The sequence below is a fragment of the Lathyrus oleraceus genome, chromosome 5 (genome assembly GCF_024323335.1).
Source record: "Lathyrus oleraceus cultivar Zhongwan6 chromosome 5, CAAS_Psat_ZW6_1.0, whole genome shotgun sequence".
Classification (NCBI taxonomy): domain Eukaryota; kingdom Viridiplantae; phylum Streptophyta; class Magnoliopsida; order Fabales; family Fabaceae; genus Lathyrus; species Lathyrus oleraceus.
The window spans coordinates 225,640,541-225,665,486 of record NC_066583.1 but is presented as its reverse complement, the minus strand read 5'-3'; the positions used below and the strand labels follow the sequence as shown (position 1 = coordinate 225,665,486).

The 24,946-nt window shown below is 34.3% G+C and overlaps 3 protein-coding genes and 1 pseudogene across 3 annotated transcripts; 1 reads left to right on the top strand and 3 right to left on the bottom strand.

The window, feature by feature from the left end:
• Positions 1-212: 212 nt before the first annotated feature.
• LOC127079867 (uncharacterized) lies at positions 213-22,193 on the bottom strand. Its single transcript, XM_051020224.1, has 2 exons — positions 22,002-22,193; positions 213-716 (listed from the first exon to the last, which is right to left on the bottom strand). Exon 2 carries the CDS (start codon positions 714-716, stop codon positions 213-215), a length of 504 nt encoding a protein of 167 aa, XP_050876181.1. The 5' UTR covers positions 22,002-22,193.
• On the bottom strand, positions 1,381-4,886 carry LOC127079866 (uncharacterized). Its single transcript, XM_051020223.1, has 4 exons — positions 3,824-4,886; positions 2,590-3,577; positions 2,200-2,511; positions 1,381-2,113 (listed from the first exon to the last, which is right to left on the bottom strand). Exons 1-4 carry the CDS (start codon positions 4,884-4,886, stop codon positions 1,381-1,383), a joined length of 3,096 nt encoding a protein of 1,031 aa, XP_050876180.1.
• LOC127083158 (F-box protein At5g49610-like) lies at positions 11,096-12,384 on the top strand (annotated as a pseudogene).
• LOC127079865 (uncharacterized) lies at positions 16,250-19,383 on the bottom strand. Its single transcript, XM_051020221.1, has 4 exons — positions 18,321-19,383; positions 17,087-18,074; positions 16,697-17,008; positions 16,250-16,610 (listed from the first exon to the last, which is right to left on the bottom strand). Exons 1-4 carry the CDS (start codon positions 19,381-19,383, stop codon positions 16,250-16,252), a joined length of 2,724 nt encoding a protein of 907 aa, XP_050876178.1.
• Positions 22,194-24,946: the final 2,753 nt, after the last annotated feature.

Genomic DNA, 24,946 nt, shown 5'->3' with positions numbered 1-24,946 from the left:
TTAAATTATGAGAATATATATGACTTACCCAGTACCAGATGGTTTTATAATAACTTTCCCATTCTCATCTATTATTGGCACAAGAGGGGTAATAGTTTCTTGACCCACCGCCTCATCCTCATCAGCATCCACATCTTCCTCCTCTGCCAAATTTGAAGGGCTAGCCATTGTTTGAAGGTTTATACTTTGAGGGCCAGCCATTGTTTGATGGCTTAAAGTTGGATTAGCATAAAACTGAATTTCTCAGAGGTAGTGGCATGAACAGGTACTACAGTTGGAGCTGGTGTTGGCATCGACGATGCAGCCTGCACAGACGATGCTGCCTGAGCTGGTGTTGGCATCGACGATGCAGCCTGCACGGACGATGCTGCCTGAGCTGGTGTTGGCATCAACGATGCAGCCTGCACACATGATTTTTTAGAAGCTGATGTTGGCATTGATGATGCAACCTGCACGGACGATGCTTCCTGAGCTGGTGTTGGCATCGACGATGCAGCCTGCACAGATGATTTTTTCGAAGCTGATGTCGGCATCGACGATGCAACCTGCACGGACGGTGCTGCCTGAGCTGGTGTTGGTGCCGATGATGCATCCTGCATAGACAATGTTGTTTGAGCAGGTTTCCTAACGATATGCTTCTTGTTAATTATGCGATTTTGTTCTTCTTGAAGTTTTCCTGGTGCTAATACCTTAGCTTTTCCACCTCTTTTAGTCATCTGTTGTCATAAAAATAAAAGGATTAGTCAGTCTCACACTCTTAACATTATCATAACATTACCCTAGTTTCAACAGAGAAGATGTGGATTTTTTAATGGAGAATCCAAAATGCCCCCTAGTTTCAACAGAGAAGATGTGGATTTTTTATTATATGCCAGAAGACAGATAAAGGGAGGCGGCTGCTTGCTAAATAAAAAAATTTCATAAAACATATAAAGTGAATTCTAGTTCTACTAGAAAACAAAACATTCATTGTTGTTGTACGATATTCTCATACATCTCCAAACTTTATAAAAACAGGACTCATATTAATCAATCAATAAAAAAAGTTAAGAGAAAGATATGCATACTTTATTGTGGTCCTAAAGTAATAATAACTAAAAGATTAACAACAACTTCATGATAAAGCATGCAACGATCTAATGCAAAAACATGTAAAATGATATTGCAAGGTGTAGAAAACTGTATTTGACCTTTAGAAAGTATTATACTGCATGATAGCACAGGGAAGAACTATAGTGATTCACTACATAGCCAAATTATTGGATATTAGAAATGGAGCCATTTCAAATACAAAGGAATGTTGCTAACAAAGGAGGGGTAAACAAAGAAAAAGTTCTCTACAGGGAAAAGATAAATGCACAGCGACTTAATTTATCTTCATCAATGCCCTCTATCTGCTTCACTAGTAGAGCAATCAAAAATCTCTTCAAACACATCTAATTGTGACATGTCACGCAAACAAGATATTGCTTCAATTTCTACATTGGGTAGCGCCGGTAACATCCCATCAGATTGATAAGGTACTTCATCCTCTATGTTGTCAATCTCTACGCGACCCCTTGGTTTTGTGGTGATTGCCGCACACCATCCACGCATATCTCTACACATTTCTGGATATGGGACATAATACACTTGTCTTGCATTTTGCGCAAGGATGAAAGGATCATAAGGACGATAACGTTTATCCATCTTAATATCCACAGTTTTATATTGTGGGTGAACCTTTGTGCCCGTATTCCTTGTTGGATCAAACCATTCACAATAAAAAACTGGAATCTTATGCTTCAGACCAAAGTAATCTAGCTCAAAGATATGTTTGATTATTCCATAAAAATCAGTATTTCCTCCTTCTGCAAGACCTTTCACGTGCACACCACAATTGCTAGTTTTTCTACCTTTGCTCCATTCTTCAGTATGAAACTTGTACCCATTGATAAAATACATGTTCCATGATATGGCCATTGATGCAGGACTGCGAGACAAGGCAATTATATCTTGGTTAGTAACTCCATTTGTCTCCTCATTTACATATTTCTTCAGCCATATGGGAAACTCTATATGTATGCGCCCAGATGAATCTTCTATATCTAGAGAGTGGTTCTCTAAGAATATGCTGAAATAAATCACACGATTCATAAGTAAATATCTATTATGATATGCATCAATAATTTGATTGAATATATTATGATGCACACTTACTCAAGATATGGTTTAACCTCATCACAATTTATCAAGACATGCACATGTGAAGACTTCCATTCCTTATCAGATAGAAAATATTTTCGTGACTTCCCACTTGGTCGACCGCCACTTTGTAGAATGGACATTGTAGGTAGAATGTCATCATTGTCTAAATGAGGTTTGTTACTAAGATTTATGGTTGGCAACAAACGGAAAGAGTTGAAATAATGAGAGCAAAAGTAATTTGTCTCGCGATGTATATAATCACTGCATATGGAACCTTCAACTCTAGCCTTATTTGTCACTGCCCTCTTTGAGACTCCCATAAATCTGCACATTCAATCATTCCACGTTTATTAATTTATGATAAACATGCAATAACTTAATAAAATCAACCACAACAATTACCTTTCGAATGGATACATCCATCGGTACTGTACTGGACCACCTAGAATTGCTTCTTTGGCAAGATGGATTGGAAGATGCTCCATTGAGTCAAAGAAACCTGGTGGAAAAATCCTTTCCAACTTGCATATGATAATTGGAATATTCTCATCCAACTTAATTAAGTCGTCCATCCTCAATGTATTGCAACAAAGATCTTTAAAGAATCGACTTAGCTCAGTTAATGGTTTCCAAACCAAATCTGGCAATGAATGGAATGCAATTGGGAGTAAACATTCCATGAAAACATGACAATCATGGCTCTTCATCCCATGCACCGTACCCTTTTCTACATTAGCACACCTACTGAGGTTTGAAGCATAGCCATCTGGCATTCTCAATTCCTTAAGCCATTTACAAACCAACTTGGCTTCAGATTTGGTTAGAGTGTAACTAGCCTTTGGTTTACCATTCTTTCCGTTTTCTAAGGGTTGGAGCTCCAAGTCCCCGCGAAAGCATAATTTAGCCAAGTCTTCTCTTGCCTTTTCATTATCCTTTGTTTTATCCTTAACATTCATGACAGTATTAAATATATTATCGAACACGTTTTTTTCTATGTGCATCACATCGAGGTTATGCCTTAACAAGTTATCCTTCCAATATGGGAGATCCCAAAAAATACTTCGCTTTTTCCAATTGTGATCCACTCCATACCCTTCGAATTCTTTCCATTTCGCCTCCCATCCAATTTCAGTAACTTTTGGAAAATTACTTATTACCGCCCATATATCTTTCCTTGTGGAAATGGGAGGTGGCTCATTGGTCACAACCCTATTTTTTAGGAAACTTCTTTTACTCCTTCTGAAGGAGTGATTAGATGGCAAGAAACGACGATGACAGTCAAACCAGGAATTCTTATGGCCACTTTTCAAGGTGAAAGCATCAGTGTGTTCCATACAATGAGGGCATGCCAATTTACCTTGTGTTCCCCATCCAGATAACATACCATAGGCTGGAAAATCATTAATTGTCCACATCAAGCAGGCTTTCATGATGAAGTTTTATTTTGTAGATATATCATAGGTCAATATTCCATTGGACCACAATCGTTGTAGATCATCAATCAATGGTTGCAAGTAGACATCTATCTTTAATTTAGGGTTTTTAGGTCCGGGTATGAGGCATGCCAAAAACAAGTATGGTTTGGTCATGCACATTTCAGGGGGGAGATTATACGGAGTAACTATTATTGGCCAACATGAGTATGGAGAAGCAGACGCTTGAATGTAAGGAGTAAAACCATCTGAACACAGACCCAACCTTACATTTCTGGGTTCCCTAGAAAAGTCAGGATATACACTATCAAAATGTTTCCATGCTTTTCCATCTGACGGGTGGCGAAGGATGTTGGAACTATTTTTGTTCATGTGATGCCATCTCATTTCACTTGCCGACTCAGTTGATGCATACAATCTTTGTAATCTGGGAATGATTGGGAAGTAGAACATTCTCTTCACTGGGATATCTTTGTACTTTCCCATGCCAGTCTTGCGAGGAATGAACCTAGGAGCATTACAAAATTTGCACTCTGATAGATTGCTATCATCCTTGTAATATAACATACAACCATTCTTACAACAATCAATCTTCTCAACCTTTAGCCCTAACTTAGATACCAACTGTGTTGCTTGGTAATAGTTCTCGGGCAAGCATTTTTGAACTGGACATACACTTTTAAGCATTTGTGCAACAAAATCTAAACCTTTTTGTGGTACATGCCAATTAGACCTAATTTCAAGAAGTTGAGTAGATATTGATAATATTGATTGGGTAGCTCCCTCATAAATGGGCTTGTTGAAAGATATCAACTTGTCATAAAATCGTTTGGCATCTTCGTTGGGAAACTCATCCTCCGTATATTCCTCAACTTCTATGTTATCATTCACGTGAGAGAATACTCCATAAGGCCTAAAAGCATCATACACCATCTGATTCATTGCCTCAATTTGGTCATCATGATGCACATGCTCACTACTATTTGAATCATTCCTTGTATTAACATTGAGCTCTACTTCTCCATGTTGAGTCCAAATCCAATAGTCTGGTTGAAATCCATCTCGATACAAGTGAAGTCTAACATTAGTTGGTGTTCTTATCTTGAGACACTTGCAATTTATACACGGACACCTTATCCCTCCCTCAGATTTACAAATAGGTTGTTTCAAAGCCCTCTTTACGAAGTCTTTAACCCCGCGAACATACTCTTCTTTCAATCCGTGTCTATTGGAATATACTCTATCGTACATCCAAGTACGATCCATTTTCTATAAGGCAAACAATTAACTCGTCAACCACTGAAAATTAAAACATATATTAGACAAAAATGAATGGCTGATAAGTTCCTAATGGGTATTAGGAGAAAATCAGATAACTTCCTAATGGGTATTAGGAGAGAATAGAATACATGCATTCCAAGGGATTTTTATTTTATTTTCAGTGGTTCAAAAATTAAACATGACGAACATACCAAATTTTAATACTATTGTACATTATTATTTCAGACCGTAAACAAAATTGCTGCACAGATTTATAAATCTATTAAACTGCTGTATATTTTAACAAATCCAATAAGCTATTGTACTCACTTCCTGAAATCTAACTAAAACAATGTAAGCCTTAATTCTTAGTTTATTTTTTAATGTAAACCGAACCAAAACTACATGTTAATGGAAATAACTAACAACTTGCAGTATGTAGTCACTATATAGACTGTCATGTACAGTAGTACCAAATTATTACCATGCCAACACAAATCAACATACAAACCAAAACAAAACTTCTACCTACAAACATACGCAACCAAAACGCATAAGGTAGCCGATACACAAAGCAACCGCCTCGAAACCAGAAAAAAAACACAACACTGGGACAGTGATCACAACAACAGAATAGAACTTAATTCGAAATATAAACAAAATCTATGCGAATCAAATGCCACAAAGGTGAAAGGTTATATCCCGATGCTAGAATTTCATTTACAACATAACCAATTCGCAATCCAAGGGAAACCGAAAAGAGAAAAACACAACATAGCCAATGCGTGTTCGAAATCAAAATAAAGTTCAAAAATTTGTAGGGTTCACAATTCCACGAATTCGCGATATAGGGTTCGAAGAGGTTAGAATGGTGATTTATGTTAGAACGTTCGAAGAAGCCGCAAAGTTATGAGAGAGTGAGGTTATAGTCATTTTTCAATTCTGTTTTCCTAACTAATTAACTCTCACAATTTTCACTTAACCGAAATTTAACAAACATTAACAGTCATAACAGAATTCAAAACAACCTACTAACTGATAGCAGACTTAACTCAAGTAAGAAATCTAACAGAAACTTAACTCCATCCTAACAGAAATTCAGTAATCACCAAACAGTTCGCTAATAGCAGTCCACAATAAAAGCATATCATGGTTTCATTTAAGTCATAACAACTCAACATTAACATTAACAGAAGCAAACTATTAGACTTTCAACAATAGTTCACAGCTGACATTACTAATAAGTAATAACACATTCAACTAATTAATTTCCTAACACTTAATTAGCTAAGAAGTTCATAACAGAATTCCACTTTCACTAATAACTAACTTTGTTAATAGAAACTGAACCTCACTAACCAACTTCTAACTTCCAGGTTTCTTCAACAACCGCTCCGAAAATAACAAACTTCAAAACTCCTCTTCCCAACCTATAACAGAACTGAACCTTCACTCTTCACAACTAACAGAACCAACTAACAGAACCATCATTCTCTCATGACCAAAATCAACTAACCGAATTTCACAACAAATTCTAAACCGTTACCTAACAACTTTTCCCAACAAACTTCTCAAGCAAATCACCTGCAAACAGAATTGAAAAATGACTATAACCTCACTCTCTCATAACTTTGCGGCTTCTTCGAACGTTCTAACATAAATCACCATTCTAACCTCTTCGAACCCTATATCGCGAATTCGTGGAATGCACAATAGGACAACAACACAAGACAGAACAAAGGAACACTTCTCAATTGCAGTCACTAGAAGCAAGCAAAGCACTAACTAAGACACATCAACAACAGTTAGAAAACAAGCACTAATAATCAGGTCACAAATATATAGCAGACACACAGATTGTTACAAATGGCTGATACTGGCACTGCAACTCACATCAGAAATCAGTTATGGAATGCAGGCACAACAGATAATTCAAGAAGCACAACAACCAAATCAGGTGGCACAATGAAAACATCACCTTCAGCCTGAAGCAAGGAAGGCTCAACAGCAAATATCTCATCAAGAACAGGACAATCTAGAGCATTAGAGGACATACATCAAGCAACAAAAGGGAAACTAAACTACAGATATGAGTTCATCTATAAAGCACTCAAGCAGCCGCATCATCAATACACAATGCAACAACTGGAAATTACTCGGAGGCAACATCATCAAGAGAACCACATGAAGGACATTCAAGATAAGAGGAAGGATGAAAACATGCATCAATATCATCAACATACCAGAAACCTTGGTTCCACAAAAACAAATCTAAACCAGCACAAACTTTTTCAGCTCTTTTAGTTTGACCCCATAAGAAATAATTAAGCAGAACTTAGGAAATTCCATAGCCTCCTCATAACCACAAAATCAATTCATAAATAATTCTCAACCTTGAGAAATACTAACTGATGCAAACACTAACTATTGCAAACACTAACAGTTCAGTCTGGTTCCAAATTAACATAGGGATGACTAACCTTGAGAAAGAGTTGTCTTTGCAAAATCCCGGATGATATAGTGCTTCGGTTCCAAATTAACTTGCATTCATCAACTGCTTACTGCCTCCACTAAGTAAGATGAGCATTCTTGAAAACCTACATTCAGAAAACCAATTAGCAAATAATTTGATTTTTGTAGTTTCAGACTTAAAGGAGACTTTAAACATATTTGGAAACAATACTAAACTTGCAAAGAAAAGTTGATTCCAGCATCCACAAAGCCGATAGTTCTGGAAAACCTACATTCAGAAAACATAAAGCATATGACTATCTCATACTCATTAAACCAAAACTCCATGCAAATCACTTGAGATGAATATGCATTACCTTTGATGATTCAGAAACCCTTTAACGAGGGATTTTGAATTAGGGATTCTTCAATGGATTCACGAATTAGGGATTCACGAATCGGTTCACGAAATTGGGAAAAAACGGATTCACGATTTAGCATGGAATTAGGGTTTTCGTTTTGTGAAATGAAATGGAGGGAGAATGAAAAATGACGAGGGAAAAGGAAAGAGGGAAATAAGCTGTCGCGCAATTTTTGGTCCGAAATAGAAAATTCCATAGAGTCCGCCAAGCGGACTCTAATTAATAAATAAAATACTTAAACCTTAAATATATATATATATTATAGATAAATAAATGGAAAATGTATAGGTTATAAGAATAGCGTCGGCTAAACGGACTCTAAGTAAATAAATACTAATTAAAAAATAATGCTACTAGATAGAGTCGGTCTCACCGACTCTAAATAAATTAATCAAACATTCTTCAAAGGTAACATAACAAGTAGTGTCGGTTTTGCCGACACTGATAAAAAAAATAACTTGTCTTAAAAGATGTACCTAGATAGAGTCCGTTAGTGTAGGCTTAGCCGACACTAATAGTGTCCGTGTCGGTGGCCGACTCTAAACTAGGAGGCTAAAATGACTTATTCTAGTAGTGTAACAATATACTGCTGGTTGTTATTGCTTGTTATGTTACAATGTTAATTCTAGTTTATATTTTCAAAATAGATTAACATTCTGAAAGTTGTTTATATTTTGAAATTTGATTCAAGAGAACTCATATTATGGGTGTAGTTCATAAATGGTTTGCTTTTCTATGGAGAAACAATACAAGAAGTAATAAGAAATTTTGGAAGCTTTATTCGCCTTGTACTTTTTCTTCATGGCAACAGAAAGTAGATCAACTTCATACCATTTCACGAATCTTTTCAATAAAAGGTATGTTTTTGTCATTTTGTTGATGAATGTTGTTGTTGAGTTTATTATAAGGTATATAGATTGTTTGCTTCACTAACCCTTCATTGAACATGTATTCATTTAAAGTGATTTAGAAAATAATAATTAAAAAATTAAGTTATATTTGAAATGCAACTTAGATCAAACATATTTTTCAAATTGCATCCATCTCGTAATTCATCTATATCGCTCTTTAACACGTAAAAATTGGTTTATTGCCCCAGGTTCTTCAAAGAAATGATTCGTTCCCTATTAATTTATATTGTAAAACATCAAATTTGTTGAGAAATTGGATCATCTTCACCGTTGTCATCATAATAATCTTCATTATTGACTAAAATAATAATGATGATAGCGGTGATGATGATCATAAATTAGTCAACATATCGATGCTTTGAAAAATAAAATAGGAATGAACTGTTGCTTTGAAGAAATTGGGACATTGAATCAAATACTACGTGTTAAGAAGCAAGAGATGAATTACGGTATGAACGCAATTTGAAAAACAGTGGTTCGTTTAAGTTTTTCAAGAATAATTAAAATTTTCAAATTACTATCTTCTACATCAATTTTAATGGTTGTATATGTTTAGTGAGGTGTTAGGAAAAACAAGCGATTTACATATTTTATAATAACCTCAGGTACTTTTCACCATGATTATCTTCTATAACTGTGGCAAAATGTTAATTATATTTCAAATAAATATGTTGCTGCTGCTGGGTTTCAAACACATGACCTACATATATATATATATATATATATATATATATATATATATATATATATATATATATATATATATATATATATATATATATATATATATATATATATCATAACCGTTATGATAGGTAGTGCGTTACCTAGCTTATAACCATGGTCACACACCCGTTGTGGAAACCACCATGCATACAATCACACGCTACCTAACAACAGACGTTCAACTGTCATTAACTGTGTTTCACAACCATCATTATATGTGTTTTTCGTAGTAATGTTAGTTTCTTCACCATCCTTAAACAAATCTTTGTTGTCCATTAATGAGTATCAATGCTCAAGATATTGTCACTAGTGATCCCCGTGAAACCTAAAATCTTCATTATAAAAACATTATGAATATTAAAGTTTGATAGTAGTGAATCCACAAGAAACTCAAATATTATTGTGAAACCCTCTATGTTTAATCGGAGCGTCATGAGATTTTACAAAGTAAAAGTATCAATGTGATAGATTACAAGAGAAGAAAAAATTTAGATTCATTTAATACGTGGTTGGTGAGAGTTTATTTACTTTGCTAAAGATTTATGTGATGGATTGCAAGTGCATAAAAAAATTGATTCAAGTTTATATTCTAAAAGAATCTCTTAACTGAATATTTCTTTTTATCTAATCTTTTTTTTAATGACAATTTCAAAAGTAACAAATTTTTAAGAATAATTGAATATTACCGTAGACAAAAATAAAATGTAAATATAAATAAATTGATATTGAAAATATAGATTATAAAGAACTCAAATTTAGCAATATTGTAAGGGATTTTATTTGGCATTATAATTTTAATAATTTGAATTTGATGATTTTTTTCTTTATGCATTTATTATACATTCAAGAGTGTTTTCATAAAAATAGTTCACATCTCTACCTGGATTAGAAACTATGAATTTAAATTTAGCTTTATATATTCAAAAGTATTAAAAAATTTGAAGAAGAATTTTAACATCAGTTGTATTTTAAATTTTAATCAAACATAGATGATATCTAGTTGATAAAGAAATGTATTTAACCTATTCCAAATAGAATTTAATTATGAAAAAATATTTAATCAATTAGTAATGTAAGTCTTCAACCAACAATAAATTTTATATTTCTACTTATAATATTTTATTAACTTTTTTCTATTTACAGTTAGTATATTACATTTCTTTTTATAATTATTTTTCAATAAACATTTAACAATAACATATATAAATTCAATTATATTCTTATAAGAAAAAGGATACATGTGACGTTGTCACTTTAATCTTAATTGAATATAAATATAGAAAAAAATACATTATTAACATACAAATCTAATTCCTATCATTATATAAAATGAAATATGATTAACATATATTAAGTAAATCAATCACATATCATATTCATCACCCTAACACACCTTTTTCAACAAATCAAGAAAATTATTCAATCAATAAATCAGAAGAATTAAAAGCTATTTAATTTAATTTACTTACTTTCCAAGTTTGTTGCCATTAATACTTTTGAATATAAACAACCAAATCTTTGGCCCCAAGACACTCATACCTCTCTTAATATCTGTATTTTCAGTAGCACTATTATATATATGTCAATTAACACAACTCTTACTATCATACACATCTTGCATTCGTTTGTTTGTCCTATGTTACTTTTTCTATTTTTCTAATCTTCATCAATTTTTCATCCTTCAATTTTTGCATTCTTATTTAAAATGGAAGTGTCTCAAGAAGACATTGCTTATGAGATATTTTCTTGGTTACCTGCAAAAACCATTTTTAAATTTAAGTTAACCTGTAGTTCATTCTCCAAATTTCAAGAAGAATCTCATTTCAAAACAAAACAGTTTTGTAATATGTTAGTGAAGAGTGATACATGTTTCTTCCTCCAACATGATCAAATAAGTCAAAGGTATCAAAAAAGGATCGAGTTGCACCATTTACCTAAAGAGCAACAATTTTCTTGTGTTCCTAACAATATTCTGACATTTCTATCTAATTCAGCTATTGTTGTAGCTTCTAGTAATGGTTTGCTTCTTTGTTATACTATTAATGATGATCCTGTTGAATTGTTTATTTGCAATCCAATTACAAAGTCTTTCTTTTCTATTCCTAGTCCGGAGTCACTTAGAAAAAATCACAGGTTTTCTAACATAAATCTCATGTTAAATTGCTCGGATGACTCTTCAGATGATTACTTGATATTTCTTTTTGAAAACACACTGGATTGGTCGCCAAATAGTTATGTATGCAATATTTATCATGGAAAAGAAGGTGTGTGGAGAACCATGGAAAACAACTTTTTATGTGGTGGTAGAAATATGAAATTTGAGATGTCGGTGTTTCACAATGGAGCACTTCATTTCATTTCAGATTGCTCTAATTACTTTACTAGATTTAGTCCTTTTTATAAGCCATACATAATGGCTTATGATTTTGTGAAAGGAACTTCAACTATTATTAAGTTGCCAAGGGAAGCTATAAACACGCGGAGTGTAACATGGGCATATTTAATTGGGGCAAAGTGACAAGTTCCAACCGTTCTATTTGCTTAGTGAAATCAACAAGGTCTGTTTTCACTATTTGGTTTTTAAAAGATTACAAGTCATGTTTATGGCAAAAGATTTTGAAGGTGAGAGTGAATGCATTGGGGTTAAAAGAGAAAGATGCTCATGTTACCGGATTTACTATCATGAATGGCAAGGATTTGGTTTTTTCTACGGAACAAAAAATTTACAGTTGTGGTTTAGATGGAGAAACATTTATGATGGCGGAAGAAATAGGCTCACACAGTTGTGGATCTAATCCTTACTTTATGTCCTACTCAAACACTCTTCGTCCATGTGGGACTAATGTTCAAACAATGCCTTGCTAGGAGATGTAAGCTGCCAAGTTTAATAGATTCTTAGAGTTTTGAGAAATTGTAATATTTATATTTGATATTATTCAAGGCTTTAGTTATTAATTTTGAATAAATTATATATAGCTACTGTGTTTGAATTTATTATAGTTATTAATTTTAGAAGCATCGCTAATAGAGAATCTATAAGTGAACCTAGTAACAAATATTTATGTTTCGTCCTATCTGCTGCTAATATTCCACACCTAAATATTTCCATGCCTCTTTGATAATTTGGTTCCATGCCCATTTGTTAGACCAAAACGCAATTAATATTGTCTGCAAACGAATCTTTGTTCAAAGCAGAATTATAGAATCACCTTTCCTACCCTATAAGCCTCCATTACTCATCATAGATAAATCGGGATTATGATACCTAGATTTATGATTGCTGCCCAAATAGAATTCTTTTCCTGCATCCAATTTTCCCATTCCTCCTCAAACATCAACCTATCAAATAGATATTGATAGATACCTCGGCTAACTCCAACTCACACAATCCTAAGCAATTTCAAAATCTATTTTCATAACAATGCAATCCTTCTTTGATCTTTTAGCAAAATCTAAAATATCATAAACCTTCAAAACCCCATAAAAAATACTTCTTCACGACACAAAAGCTACTCGGCGGAAATAATCTTACCAATGAACCTCTTCAATCTACCAGCCAAGACTTTTGCTAAGCTCTTCTTAAATAATGTGACAAGACAAATCGTTAACCAATTAGGTTTCCAATAATTGAATTCAATTATTTTTTTTAGCTATTGATAACAGCAAAATAATTAATAGTAAAATAAATGCATAATTTTATATATAATAACATCAACCGATGCACACTTTTAGGCATAAGATGTGCATATATTTTATTAGCTCAATATCCTCCCTCAAGCTGAAGCATTATAGATGTCTATCATGCCAAGTTTAGATATAAATGAGTTGAAACAAGTTCAGTTGTTTGAGCATTGAGAACAAGTGTGCTTTGGCCAATAGGATTAGGTTCATTTTGAGTACTAGGGATGTAACATTATTGACATTTGGCCGAGGTTGTGTTGCCTCAAAGGCTGCTGCAAGATTTGCTGCAAGCATTTCAAATTCAAGATCTGTTAGAAAATTGGGTATGATAATCCTGGATAACTTCGAAGAATCGTGTTCGTACACTTTCCGAACAAAGTATTTAGACCCTATTCTTGCCTGGGTTCACGAAATCTTTGTGGGGATAATTCTTGAAGAACAATTTATTTCTGGCAAAGAGAAATGTTCAGGAATCTAGAGAGAAAGTTTGGTTTCGTTATGTCTTTTTAAACTGAGGCCAAATGACTCCTTATATAGGAGATCAATAACAGAAACCGAAAATACGCAACTGTTCAGAAACGGTTACGTCGGTTGGGAAAGGATTCGAAATTCAAAAGAAAATTTCGAACGTTGGAACCCCGTTTCAATTATTCGCATTCAATTATACGTTGGCTCGACGAGCGTGCACTCCGCACTACCCCTAACTCGTTTCCAAGCTTTAACGCATAATTGCATCGGCCTATAGTAAATCACATTACTACTAAAATACATTGATGATACTAAAATCACCAACAAATCCCCCCCATTTTAGTGTAATCCTTGATTTACTCAGTATATACAATAATATATACAAGGGTATAACACACAGGTATAACGATCAAACAAATGCATAAATGAAAATGTCTTGCGATTAAATTTTCATCTTAGTACAAATACACATTCCAAATACTCGAAAATCGGGGTGTCATAGCGATTGAACCCGTCAATCCATTTGAGTGTCTGAAGATATAGTACACATATGTTTCTTACAATACTCTACTATTCATACTTGACACTTTACAAGCCATGTGTCCTTATCCATTAATAAGCATATAGGAAGCCAAGTCCAAGCTTCTTGAAGCGGCAAAACTTCATGCTCACATAGGTGATTCTTTTAATCTTGCACCTGCATTTGCAATTTTCCAAAAGAACCATTAAGAAGATATAATTCAACCTAGCCATCACTTGCAGGTCTGAGCACATACCTTGGGAAGATAAACACAATTGCTCCAATCTCTAACTATGATCTTTCCACATTGAATTATGCTTCTAATGTTGTATTAGAAGGGAATTGGGTATACCATAGCTAATAGATTTAAATAGACTTTAATCCCATCCCAATTACCGACTTCTTCACTAAGTCTCTAGCTAACCCCTTCGTCAAGTGGTCAGCTAAGTTTTGTTGCGACCGAACAAACTCAATAGATATCACCCCATTCATGATTAATTCCCTAATCATACTATGTCTAACACCCAAATGTCTAGACTTTCCATTGTATATTTGACTATAAGCTTTAGCCAATATGGCAGTACTATCACAACAGATAGAAATTGGTGATATCGGTTTAGGCCATATCGGAATCTCATATACCAAATTCCTTAGCCATTCCGCTTCTTTACCAGCAGCAGCTAATGCTACAAACTCACAACGGTCATAGGTACCAACCGTGATGAAAAGTGGCGTATGATCATGCTTTCGAATCTTAGCACCTAAAATTTTGTTTTTCATTTATTTTTATGTCAGTTTTCACCACGGTTGGAACTTCCAACCGTGCTGAAAAGTGGCGCCTGATCATGAGTTCGAATCCTAGCACCTGAAGTTTTGTTTTTATTTATTTATTAAAAGACATATAACAACGATTGTTTAAAGTAACTATTATGATATGTTGAAACATACAACAACAGTTGTTTAAAGTACCCGTTGTGATAGGTTAGAATCTACAGTTTTGTTTTAATTTATTTTTAAGCTACTTTTCACCGTGGTTGAAACTTCCAACCGTGGTGAAAAGCCACTCAGGGTCATGGGGAAATATAAACCTGTTTATTGAGTTTCTTCACCATTCTTAAACAAATATTTGTCGTCTATTTAGTAAGTATCAACGCTCAAGACACTACCATTAGTGATTCCCGTGAAACCTAAAACTTAGATGAACTTCTAACTTAGACGAACTTCATCTTCTACATCCAAACATCTTCTTCCATTTACGAAACTCTATTTCTTCACTAAACCAAGCTTGAAAACATGATTTCTTCAATAAATAAAACTCGAAAACATTATTTCTTTCATTAACAAATTTCATAACTCCATCACCTCTTCTCCAACTTGAATGAGACAAAGAAAACATCATTTCATTCATTGTTGTTGTACGATATTCTCATACATCTCCAAACTTTATAAAAACAGGACTCATATTAATCAATCAATAAAAAAAGTTAAGAGAAAGATATGCATACTCTATTGTGGTCCTAAAGTAATAATAACTAAAAGATTAACAACAACTTCATGATAAAGCATGCAACGATCTAATGCAAAAACATGTAAAATGATATTGCAAGGTGTAGAAAATTGTATTTGACCTTTAGAAAGTATTATACTGCATGATAGCACAGGGAAGAACTATAGTGATTCACTACATAGCCAAATTATTGGATATTAGAAATGGAGCCATTTCAAATACAAAGGAATGCTGCTAACAAAGGAGGGGTAAACAAAGAAAAAGTTCTCTACAGGGAAAAGATAAATGCACAGCGACTTAATTTATCTTCATCAATGCCCTCTATCTGCTTCACTAGTAGAGCAATCAAAAATCTCTTCAAACACATCTAATTGTGACATGTCACGCAAACAAGATATTGCTTCAATTTCTACATTGGGTAGCGCCGGTAACATCCCATCAGATTGATAAGGTACTTCATCCTCTATGTTGTCAATCTCTACGCGACCCCTTGGTTTTGTGGTGATTGCCGCACACCATCCACGCATATCTCTACACATTTCTGGATATGGGACATAATACACTTGTCTTGCATTTTGCGCAAGGATGAAAGGATCATAAGGACGATAACGTTTATCCATCTTAATATCCACAGTTTTATATTGTGGGTGAACCTTTGTGCCCGTATTCCTTGTTGGATCAAATCATTCACAATAAAAAACTGGAATCTTATGCTTCAAACCAAAGTAATCTAGCTCAAAGATATGTTTGATTATTCCATAAAAATCAGTATTTCCTCCTTCTGCAAGACCTTTCACGTGCACACCACAATTTCTAGTTTTTCTACCTTTGCTCCATTCTTCAGTATGAAACTTGTACCCATTGATAAAATACATGTTCCATGATATGGCCATTGATGCAGGACTACGAGACAAGGCAATTATATCTTGGTTAGTAACTCCATTTGTCTCCTCATTTACATATTTCTTCAGCCATATGGGAAACTCTATATGTATGCGCCCAGATGAATCTTCTATATCTAGAGAGTGGTTCTCTAAGAATATGCTGAAATAAATCACACGATTCATAAGTAAATATCTATTATGATATGCATCAATAATTTGATTGAATATATTATGATGCACACTTACTCAAGATATGGTTTAACCTCATCACAATTTATCAAGACATGCACATGTGAAGACTTCCATTCCTTATCAGATAGAAAATATTTTCGTGACTTCCCACTTGGTCGACCGCCACTTTGTAGAATGGACATTGTAGGTAGAATGTCATCATTGTCTAAATGAGGTTTGTTACTAAGATTTATGGTTGGCAACAAACGGAAAGAGTTGAAATAATGAGAGCAAAAGTAATTTGTCTCGCGATGTATATAATCACTGCATATGGAACCTTCAACTCTAGCCTTATTTGTCACTGCCCTCTTTGAGACTCCCATAAATCTGCACATTCAATCATTCCACGTTTATTAATTTATGATAAACATGCAATAACTTAATAAAATCAACCACAACAATTACCTTTCGAATGGATACATCCATCGGTACTGTACTGGACCACCTAGAATTGCTTCTTTGGCAAGATGGATTGGAAGATGCTCCATTGAGTCAAAGAAACCTGGTGGAAAAATCCTTTCCAACTTGCATATGATAATTGGAATATTCTCATCCAACTTAATTAAGTCGTCCATCCTCAATGTATTGCAACAAAGATCTTTAAAGAATCGACTTAGCTCAGTTAATGGTTTCCAAACCAAATCTGGCAATGAATGGAATGCAATTGGGAGTAAACATTCCATGAAAACATGACAATCATGGCTCTTCATCCCATGCACCGTACCCTTTTCTACATTGGCACACCTACTGAGGTTTGAAGCATAGCCATCTGGCATTCTCAATTCCTTAAGCCATTTACAAACCAACTTGGCTTCAGATTTGGTTAGAGTGTAACTAGCCTTTGGTTTACCATTCTTTCCGTTTTCTAAGGGTTGGAGCTCCAAGTCCCCGCGAAAGCATAATTTAGCCAAGTATTCTCTTGCCTTTTCATTATCCTTTGTTTTATCCTTAACATTCATGACAGTATTAAATATATTATCGAAGACATTTTTTTCTATGTGCATCACATCGAGGTTATGCCTTAACAAGTTATCCTTCCAATATGGGAGATCCCAAAAAATACTTCGCTTTTTCCAATTGTGATCCACTCCATACCCTTCGAATTCTTTCCATTTCGCCTCCCATCCAATTTCAGTAACTTTTGGAAAATTACTTATTACCGCCCATATATCTTTCCCTGTGGAAATGGGAGGTGGCTCATTGGTCACAACCCTATTTTTTAGGAAACTTCTTTTACTCCTTCTGAAGGAGTGATTAGATGGCAAGAAACGACGATGACAGTCAAACCAGGAATTCTTATGGCCACTTTTCAAGGTGAAAGCATCAGTGTGTTCCATACAATGAGGGCATGCCAATTTACCTTGTGTTCCCCATCCAGATAACATACCATAGGCTGGAAAATCATTAATTGTCCACATCAAGCAGGCTTTCATGATGAAGTTTTATTTTGTAGATATATCATAGGTCAATATTCCATTGGACCACAATCGTTGTAGATCATCAATCAATGGTTGCAAGTAGACATCTATCTTTAATTTAGGGTTTTTAGGTCCGGGTATGAGGCATGCCAAAAACAAGTATGGTTTGGTCATGCACATTTCAGGGGGGAGATTATACGGAGTAACTATTATTGGCCAACATGAGTATGGAGAAGCAGACGCTTGAATGTAAGGAGTAAAACCATTTGAGCACAGACCCAACCTTACATTTCTGGGTTCCCTAGAAAAGTCAGGATATACACTATCAAAATGTTTCCATGCTTTTCCATCTGACGGGTGGCGAAGGATGTTGGAACTATTTTTGTTCATGTGATGCCATCTCATTTCACTTGCCGACTCAGTTGATGCATACAATCTTTGTAATCTGGGAATGATTGGGAAGTAGAACATTCTCTTCACTGGGATATCTTTGTACTTTCCCATTCCAGTCTTGCGAGGAATGAACCTAGGAGCATTACAAAATTTGCACTCTGATAGATTGCTATCATCCTTGTAATATAACATACAACCATTCTTACAACAATCAATCTTCTCAACCTTTAGCCCTAACTTAGATACCAACTGTGTTGCTTGGTAATAGTTCTCGGGCAAGCATTTTTGAACTGGACATACACTTTTAAGCATTTGTGCAACAAAATCTAAACCTTTTTGTGGTACATGCCAATTAGACCTAATTTCAAGAAGTTGAGTAGATATTGATAATATTGATTGGGTAGCTCCCTCATAAATGGGCTTGTTGAAAGATATCAACTTGTCATAAAATCGTTTGGCATCTTCGTTGGGAAACTCATCCTCCGTATATTCCTCAACTTCTATGTTATCATTCACGTGAGAGAATACTCCATAAGGCCTAAAAGCATCATACACCATCTGATTCATTGCCTCAATTTGGTCATCATGATGCACATGCTCACTACTATTTGAATCATTCCTTGTATTAACATTGAGCTCTACTTCTCCATGTTGAGTCCAAATCCAATAGTCTGGTTGAAATCCATCTCGATACAAGTGAAGTCTAACATTAGTTGGTGTTCTTATCTTGAGACACTTGCAATTTATACACGGACACCTTATCCCTCCCTCAGATTTACAAATAGGTTGTTTCAAAGCCCTCTTTACGAAGTCTTTAACCCCGCGAACATACTCTTCTTTCAATCCGTGTCTATTGGAATATACTCTATCGTACATCCAAGTACGATCCATTTTCTATAAGGCAAACAATTAACTCGTCAACCACTGAAAATTAAAACATATATTAGACAAAAATGAATGGCTGATAAGTTCCTAATGGGTATTAGGAGAAAATCAGATAACTTCCTAATGGGTATTAGGAGAGAATAGAATACATGTATTCCAAGGGATTTTTATTTTATTTTCAGTGGTTCAAAAATTAAACATGACGAACATACCAAATTTTAATACTATTGTACATTATTATTTCAGACCGTAAACAAAATTGCTGCACAGATTTATAAATCTATTAAACTGCTGTATATTTTAACAAATCCAATAAGCTATTGTACTCACTTCCTGAAATCTAACTAAAACAATGTAAGCCTTAATTCTTAGTTTATTTTTTAATGTAAACCGAACCAAAACTACATGTTAATGGAAATAACTAACAACTTGCAGTATGTAGTCACTATATAGACTGTCATGTACAGTAGTACCAAATTATTACCATGCCAACACAAATCAACATACAAACCAAAACAAAACTTCTACCTACAAACATACGCAACCAAAACGCATAAAGTAGCCGATACACAAAGCAACCGCCTCGAAACCAGAAAAAAAACACAACACTGGGACAATCACAACAACAGAATAGAACTTAATTCGAAATATAAACAAAATATATGCGAATCAAATGCCACAAAGGTGAAAGGTTATATCCCGATGCTAGAATTTCATTTACAACATAACCAATTCGCAATCCAAGGGAAACCGAAAAGAGAAAAACACAACATAGCCAATGCGTGTTCGAAATCAAAATAAAGTTCAAAAATTTGTAAATCATACACTTAGCTCGAACTATGAGTTTAAACAAGTGGTAACCACAATCAAACAATTCTCTTATAACAATTAGAGTTAACGGTGCCGACAAAAACTAACGGTGACTATAACCAAACCGTCTACGCAAACAGAGCCGTACAGTGCAAAAAGAAGAAACAAAATAGATTATGATTATTTACAATGTTATTCCAAAAGTAACATCCAATTATCCATTTCACTATGCTTCACAAGCAGGGTATAACAGAATATCTTATTTGCAAGGAAAATGGAAATTTAACATCCAATCATCCATTAAAACACAAGGAAGCACAAGACAAACAAGACAGTAGGAATGGAGAAATCAGAAACACGTGAAGCTAACTCGGGGAATCGAGAAACATATTGATTTCAAAAATATGGATGAACTGCTAGCACAACAGGACAACAACACAAGACAGAACAAAGGAACACTTCTCAATTGCAGTCACTAGAAGCAAGCAAAGCACTAACTAAGACACATCAACAACAGTTAGAAACCAAGCACTAATAATCAGGTCACAAATATATAGCAGACACACAGATTGTTGCAGGCACAACAGATAATTAAAGAAGCACAACAGCCAAATCAGGTGGCACAATGAAAACATCACCTTCAGCCTGAAGCAAGGAAGGCTCAACAGCAAATATCTCATCAAGAACAGGACAATCTAGAGCATTAGAGGACATACATCAAGCAACAAAAGGGAAACTAAACTACAGATATGAGTTCATCTATAAAGCACTCAAGCAGCCGCATCATCAATACACAATGCAACAACTGGAAATTACTCGGAGGCAACATCATCAAGAGAACCACATGAAGGACATTCAAGATAAGAGGAAGGATGAAAACATGCATCAATATCATCAACATACCAGAAACCTTGGTTCCACAAAAACAAATCTAAACCAGCACAAACTTTTTCAGCTCTTTTAGTTTGACCCCATAAGAAATAATTAAGCAGAACTTAGGAAATTCCATAGCCTCCTCATAACCACAAAATCAATTCATAAATAATTCTCAACAGCTTCACTTATTCCAAATAATTGTATAATAACTAAAGTGTTAAGTATTTCAAACTTCAAACATTGCAACAGTAAAATTATTCGACCTCATTTTTGTCATAATAAGATCCGGTGCCTGATCAAAGGTTTGATGTAATCACGGGAAAAATTTCTTGTCAAAGTCGTGATGTTCATTCAAGCACGTGCTTGTTTAGAAACCATACTGTCAAACTTATTTCTGATGGCCGCCCAGAAGGCAGGGATAGAGATGTCATCCGGTACTTCCTTAAACGATGGGAGGTAGTTTACATCCACGATTACATGATCATGAATCCCTAACACTCATCACACAATGCGTATGTTGCAACAAATTTTAAACATTTAAAAGTATTTTGGTTATTACATAAATTATATTTTCCATTTATTTATATTCAAAATCTTGGATTTAATTTACTTAGTTTAAAATAAGTGATGCTTATAAGATACAAGTAGAAACTATACAGCTTTCACAAACACAGGTAGAAACTATATAGCAGAGCAATCAAAATCACATTTAACACCACACATATGTTCATAACAGGAGTATCATAGAAACTATACAGCTTTCACAAACACAACTTTCACTACTGATGCAAACAGTTAATAAATTTGAGTCCAGAAAAAACATTTCCTTCAAAATAAATTATAACCCCAACCTTGAGAAATACTAACTGATGCAAACACTAACTATTGCAAACACTAACAGTTCAGTCTGGTTCCAAATTAACATAGGGATGACTAACCTTGAGAAAGAGTTGTCTTTGCAAAATCCCGGATGATATAGTGCTTCGGTTCCAAATTAACTTGCATTCAACAACTGCTTACTGCCTCCACTAAGTAAGATGAGCATTCTTGAAAACCTACATTCAGAAAACCAATTAGCAAATAATTTGATTTTTGTAGTTTCAGACTTAAAGGAGACTTTAAACATATTTGGAAACAATACTAAACTTGCAAAGAAAAGTTGATTCCAGCATCCACAAAGCCGATAGTTCTGGAAAACCTACATTCAGAAAACATAAAACATATGACTATCTCATACTCATTAAACCAAAACTCCATGGAAATCACTTGAGATGAATATGCATTACCTTTGATGATTCAGAAACCCTTTAACGAGGGATTTTGAATTAGGGATTCTTCAATGGATTCACGGATTAGGGATTCACGAATCGATTCACGAAATAGGGAAAAAAGGGATTCACGATTTAGCATGGAATTAGGGTTTTCGTTTTGTGAAATGAAATGGAGGGAGAGTGAAAAATGACGAGGGAAAAGGAAAGAGGGAAATAAGTTGTCGCGCAATTTTTGGTCCGAAATAGAAAATTCCATAGAGTCCGCCAAGCGGACTCTAATTAATAAATAAAATACTTAAACCTTAAATATATATATATATATATATATATATTATAGATAAATAAATGGAAAATGTATATGTTATAAGAATAGAGTCGGCTCAGCGGACTCTAAGTAAATAAATACTAATTAAAAAATAATGCTACTAGATAGAGTCGGTCCCACCGACTCTAAATAAATTAATCAAACATTCTTCAAAGGTAACATAACAAGTAGTGTCGGTTTTGCAGACACTGATAAAAAAAATAACTTGTCTTAAAAGATGTACCTAGATAGAGTCCGTTAGTGTAGGCTTAGCCGACACTAATAGTGTCCGTGTCGGTGGCCGACTCTAAACTAGGAGGCTAAAATGACTTATTCTAGTAGTGCTAACTTATATATAGTCGCTCCAAAGTCTTACGCATCATTCTCTTAGATGGATTGCAAGACATAAAAATCTTCAATGTTCTTCAATATTGAACAAAACAACTTTCCTACCATTACAATCTATATCACATAATGATGTTGATGTTGATGTTGTTGTTGTATTTTTCTAATAACACTCCTATGTTGTCAATCAAAGAAAACATTGAGAAATTTATTGTTTTTCTCGGTAGACAATATTGAGAAATTTATTCATTAAAATAATCATTCATTTATCTTTCACGTTCTCTTTCATGTGAAAAATTTTATTTGCCATGATAACATTTGCTCAATATAATGAAATCTCTCTGACATGGATTGCAAGTACAAAAAAACATTATCTTATTTGGAAAAAATAACTTATTTGGCTTTTCCATGTTTAAAACCTTTTCATAAAAGGATTAGACATGAGTCACACCTAGTTGAGATTTAAATCTCCTATCCCATAACATTGTTGAGATTGATATTGATTTTTTTTCCATTTGGAAGAGGTATGTAGCATACTTGTTGATTTTATATCCAAGTGAGAGCCCTTCTTTCAATTTGATGCAAAGATCTATCTTCCACATGTTTTTGGTGGTTTAAAAGTGAGTTTTCTCCTTAAGATGACAATTTGTATCTTTCTTATAAAATCAACCCCAACAAACCCCTTCTTACTTTTGAACCCGAACTACGAGGTTTTGATCCTTCACGGGTACGTAGGCATAAGACTCAATGTCTTTCTAAATCATCAAACAATAAAAATATGTTCTTTTTATCATCTCCCCAATCAAATAGAAAACAATTTTAAACCAAACACATATATTTAAAAGGTTCCTGTAGAGTACTACATATGATTAAGGTTTAGGGAAGGTAACATTCTGAGATTGTTTTGCTTTCTGACTCTGAAACTTGAAGCATTCTGAAGTAAGGAAGTTTTCATGAATCAAAAAGGTTATGATTATAAGCAATCTTATCGATTTTTATTCCTGATTCTGAATAGTTTCTGCATTTTATGGTTGTCTTGTCGTTTGATTTCGTGTGGTTCTTAGTGGAGACAATTGTCCCACTTTCTGAGCATGCATGATTAAAGCGTGACACATTGGGTTTAAAAAATCTTGGAATTAGGTCTAAAACTTTACACTTCCCCCCATGACTGCACACACCTTTTTGTCATCATTGCAAAAATTATCTATTTAAACTCACATCACTCACATTTTCACACTACACGCACATTTATCCTACACTTTCAAGTTTTTCAAACCTCAAACTCTCTCTCTCCCTCTCAAATGTTATTAATCTTCATCCTCTCTCACTCAAATGGATGAATAAAAATCTTCAATGTCTTAACAATCTTCAAAGGCTTCAAAGAAAACTGAACAACAACTCTCTCAAAGTAGATCAAAGACTGCTCAACAACAACTGATTCAACAACAGTTTCAACAACTGCAACTATATCATAATAGATCTCATCCTAGATTTGTATCTATTAAAGGAACTCCCTAAGTCAAGGAAGAAATAAACGGAAGTACTACTTAGGTGGAGAACTATCATATCTTCACAAAGATTGATCCTCCTGAAGTTTTGGCATACTACATGAACATCTGTCATGAAGATGGTGTTGATCCTTTGGTAGATCCCCTAAATCTCCCAAATAACTACCCAGTTGTTCTGCCGCCTACTCCTTCTTCCCCAAACCCTTGTTTTTTCTAAAAAATGTCTTAGCACTTGTATTTATATATAAGTGTGTATGTATGTCTTTTATGTTTTTCTTGTTGTATTTCGTTTGTAGTTCTTGTTAAGTTCTTTGTTATTCTATTTTGATGTTTTTAAATTGTACTTTGCACTACCTTTTTGGCATGTTCTTAAATCAATGAAGTTGTTTTATTTATGTTGTCTTCTATCTTTTTGATTGATGACAAAGGGGGAGAAAACATAACATTCTAAAGGG

Bases quoted from the DNA above. Each gene is read 5' to 3' on its own strand.
- LOC127079865 (XM_051020221.1), bottom strand. From the start codon at position 19,383: ATGGATCGTACTTGGATGTACGATAGAGTATATTCCAATAGACACGGA. The intron at 18,075-18,320 runs GTTGGCCAATAA...ATGATTTTCCAG, and splicing joins GTCTGCTTCTCCATACTCAT to CCTATGGTATGTTATCTGGA. The intron at 17,009-17,086 runs GTAATTGTTGTG...TTGAATGTGCAG, and splicing joins TGGATGTATCCATTCGAAAG to ATTTATGGGAGTCTCAAAGA.
- LOC127079867 (XM_051020224.1), bottom strand. From the start codon at position 716: ATGACTAAAAGAGGTGGAAAAGCTAAGGTATTAGCACCAGGAAAACTT.
- LOC127079866 (XM_051020223.1), bottom strand. From the start codon at position 4,886: ATGGATCGTACTTGGATGTACGATAGAGTATATTCCAATAGACACGGA. The intron at 3,578-3,823 runs GTTGGCCAATAA...ATGATTTTCCAG, and splicing joins GTCTGCTTCTCCATACTCAT to CCTATGGTATGTTATCTGGA. The intron at 2,512-2,589 runs GTAATTGTTGTG...TTGAATGTGCAG, and splicing joins TGGATGTATCCATTCGAAAG to ATTTATGGGAGTCTCAAAGA.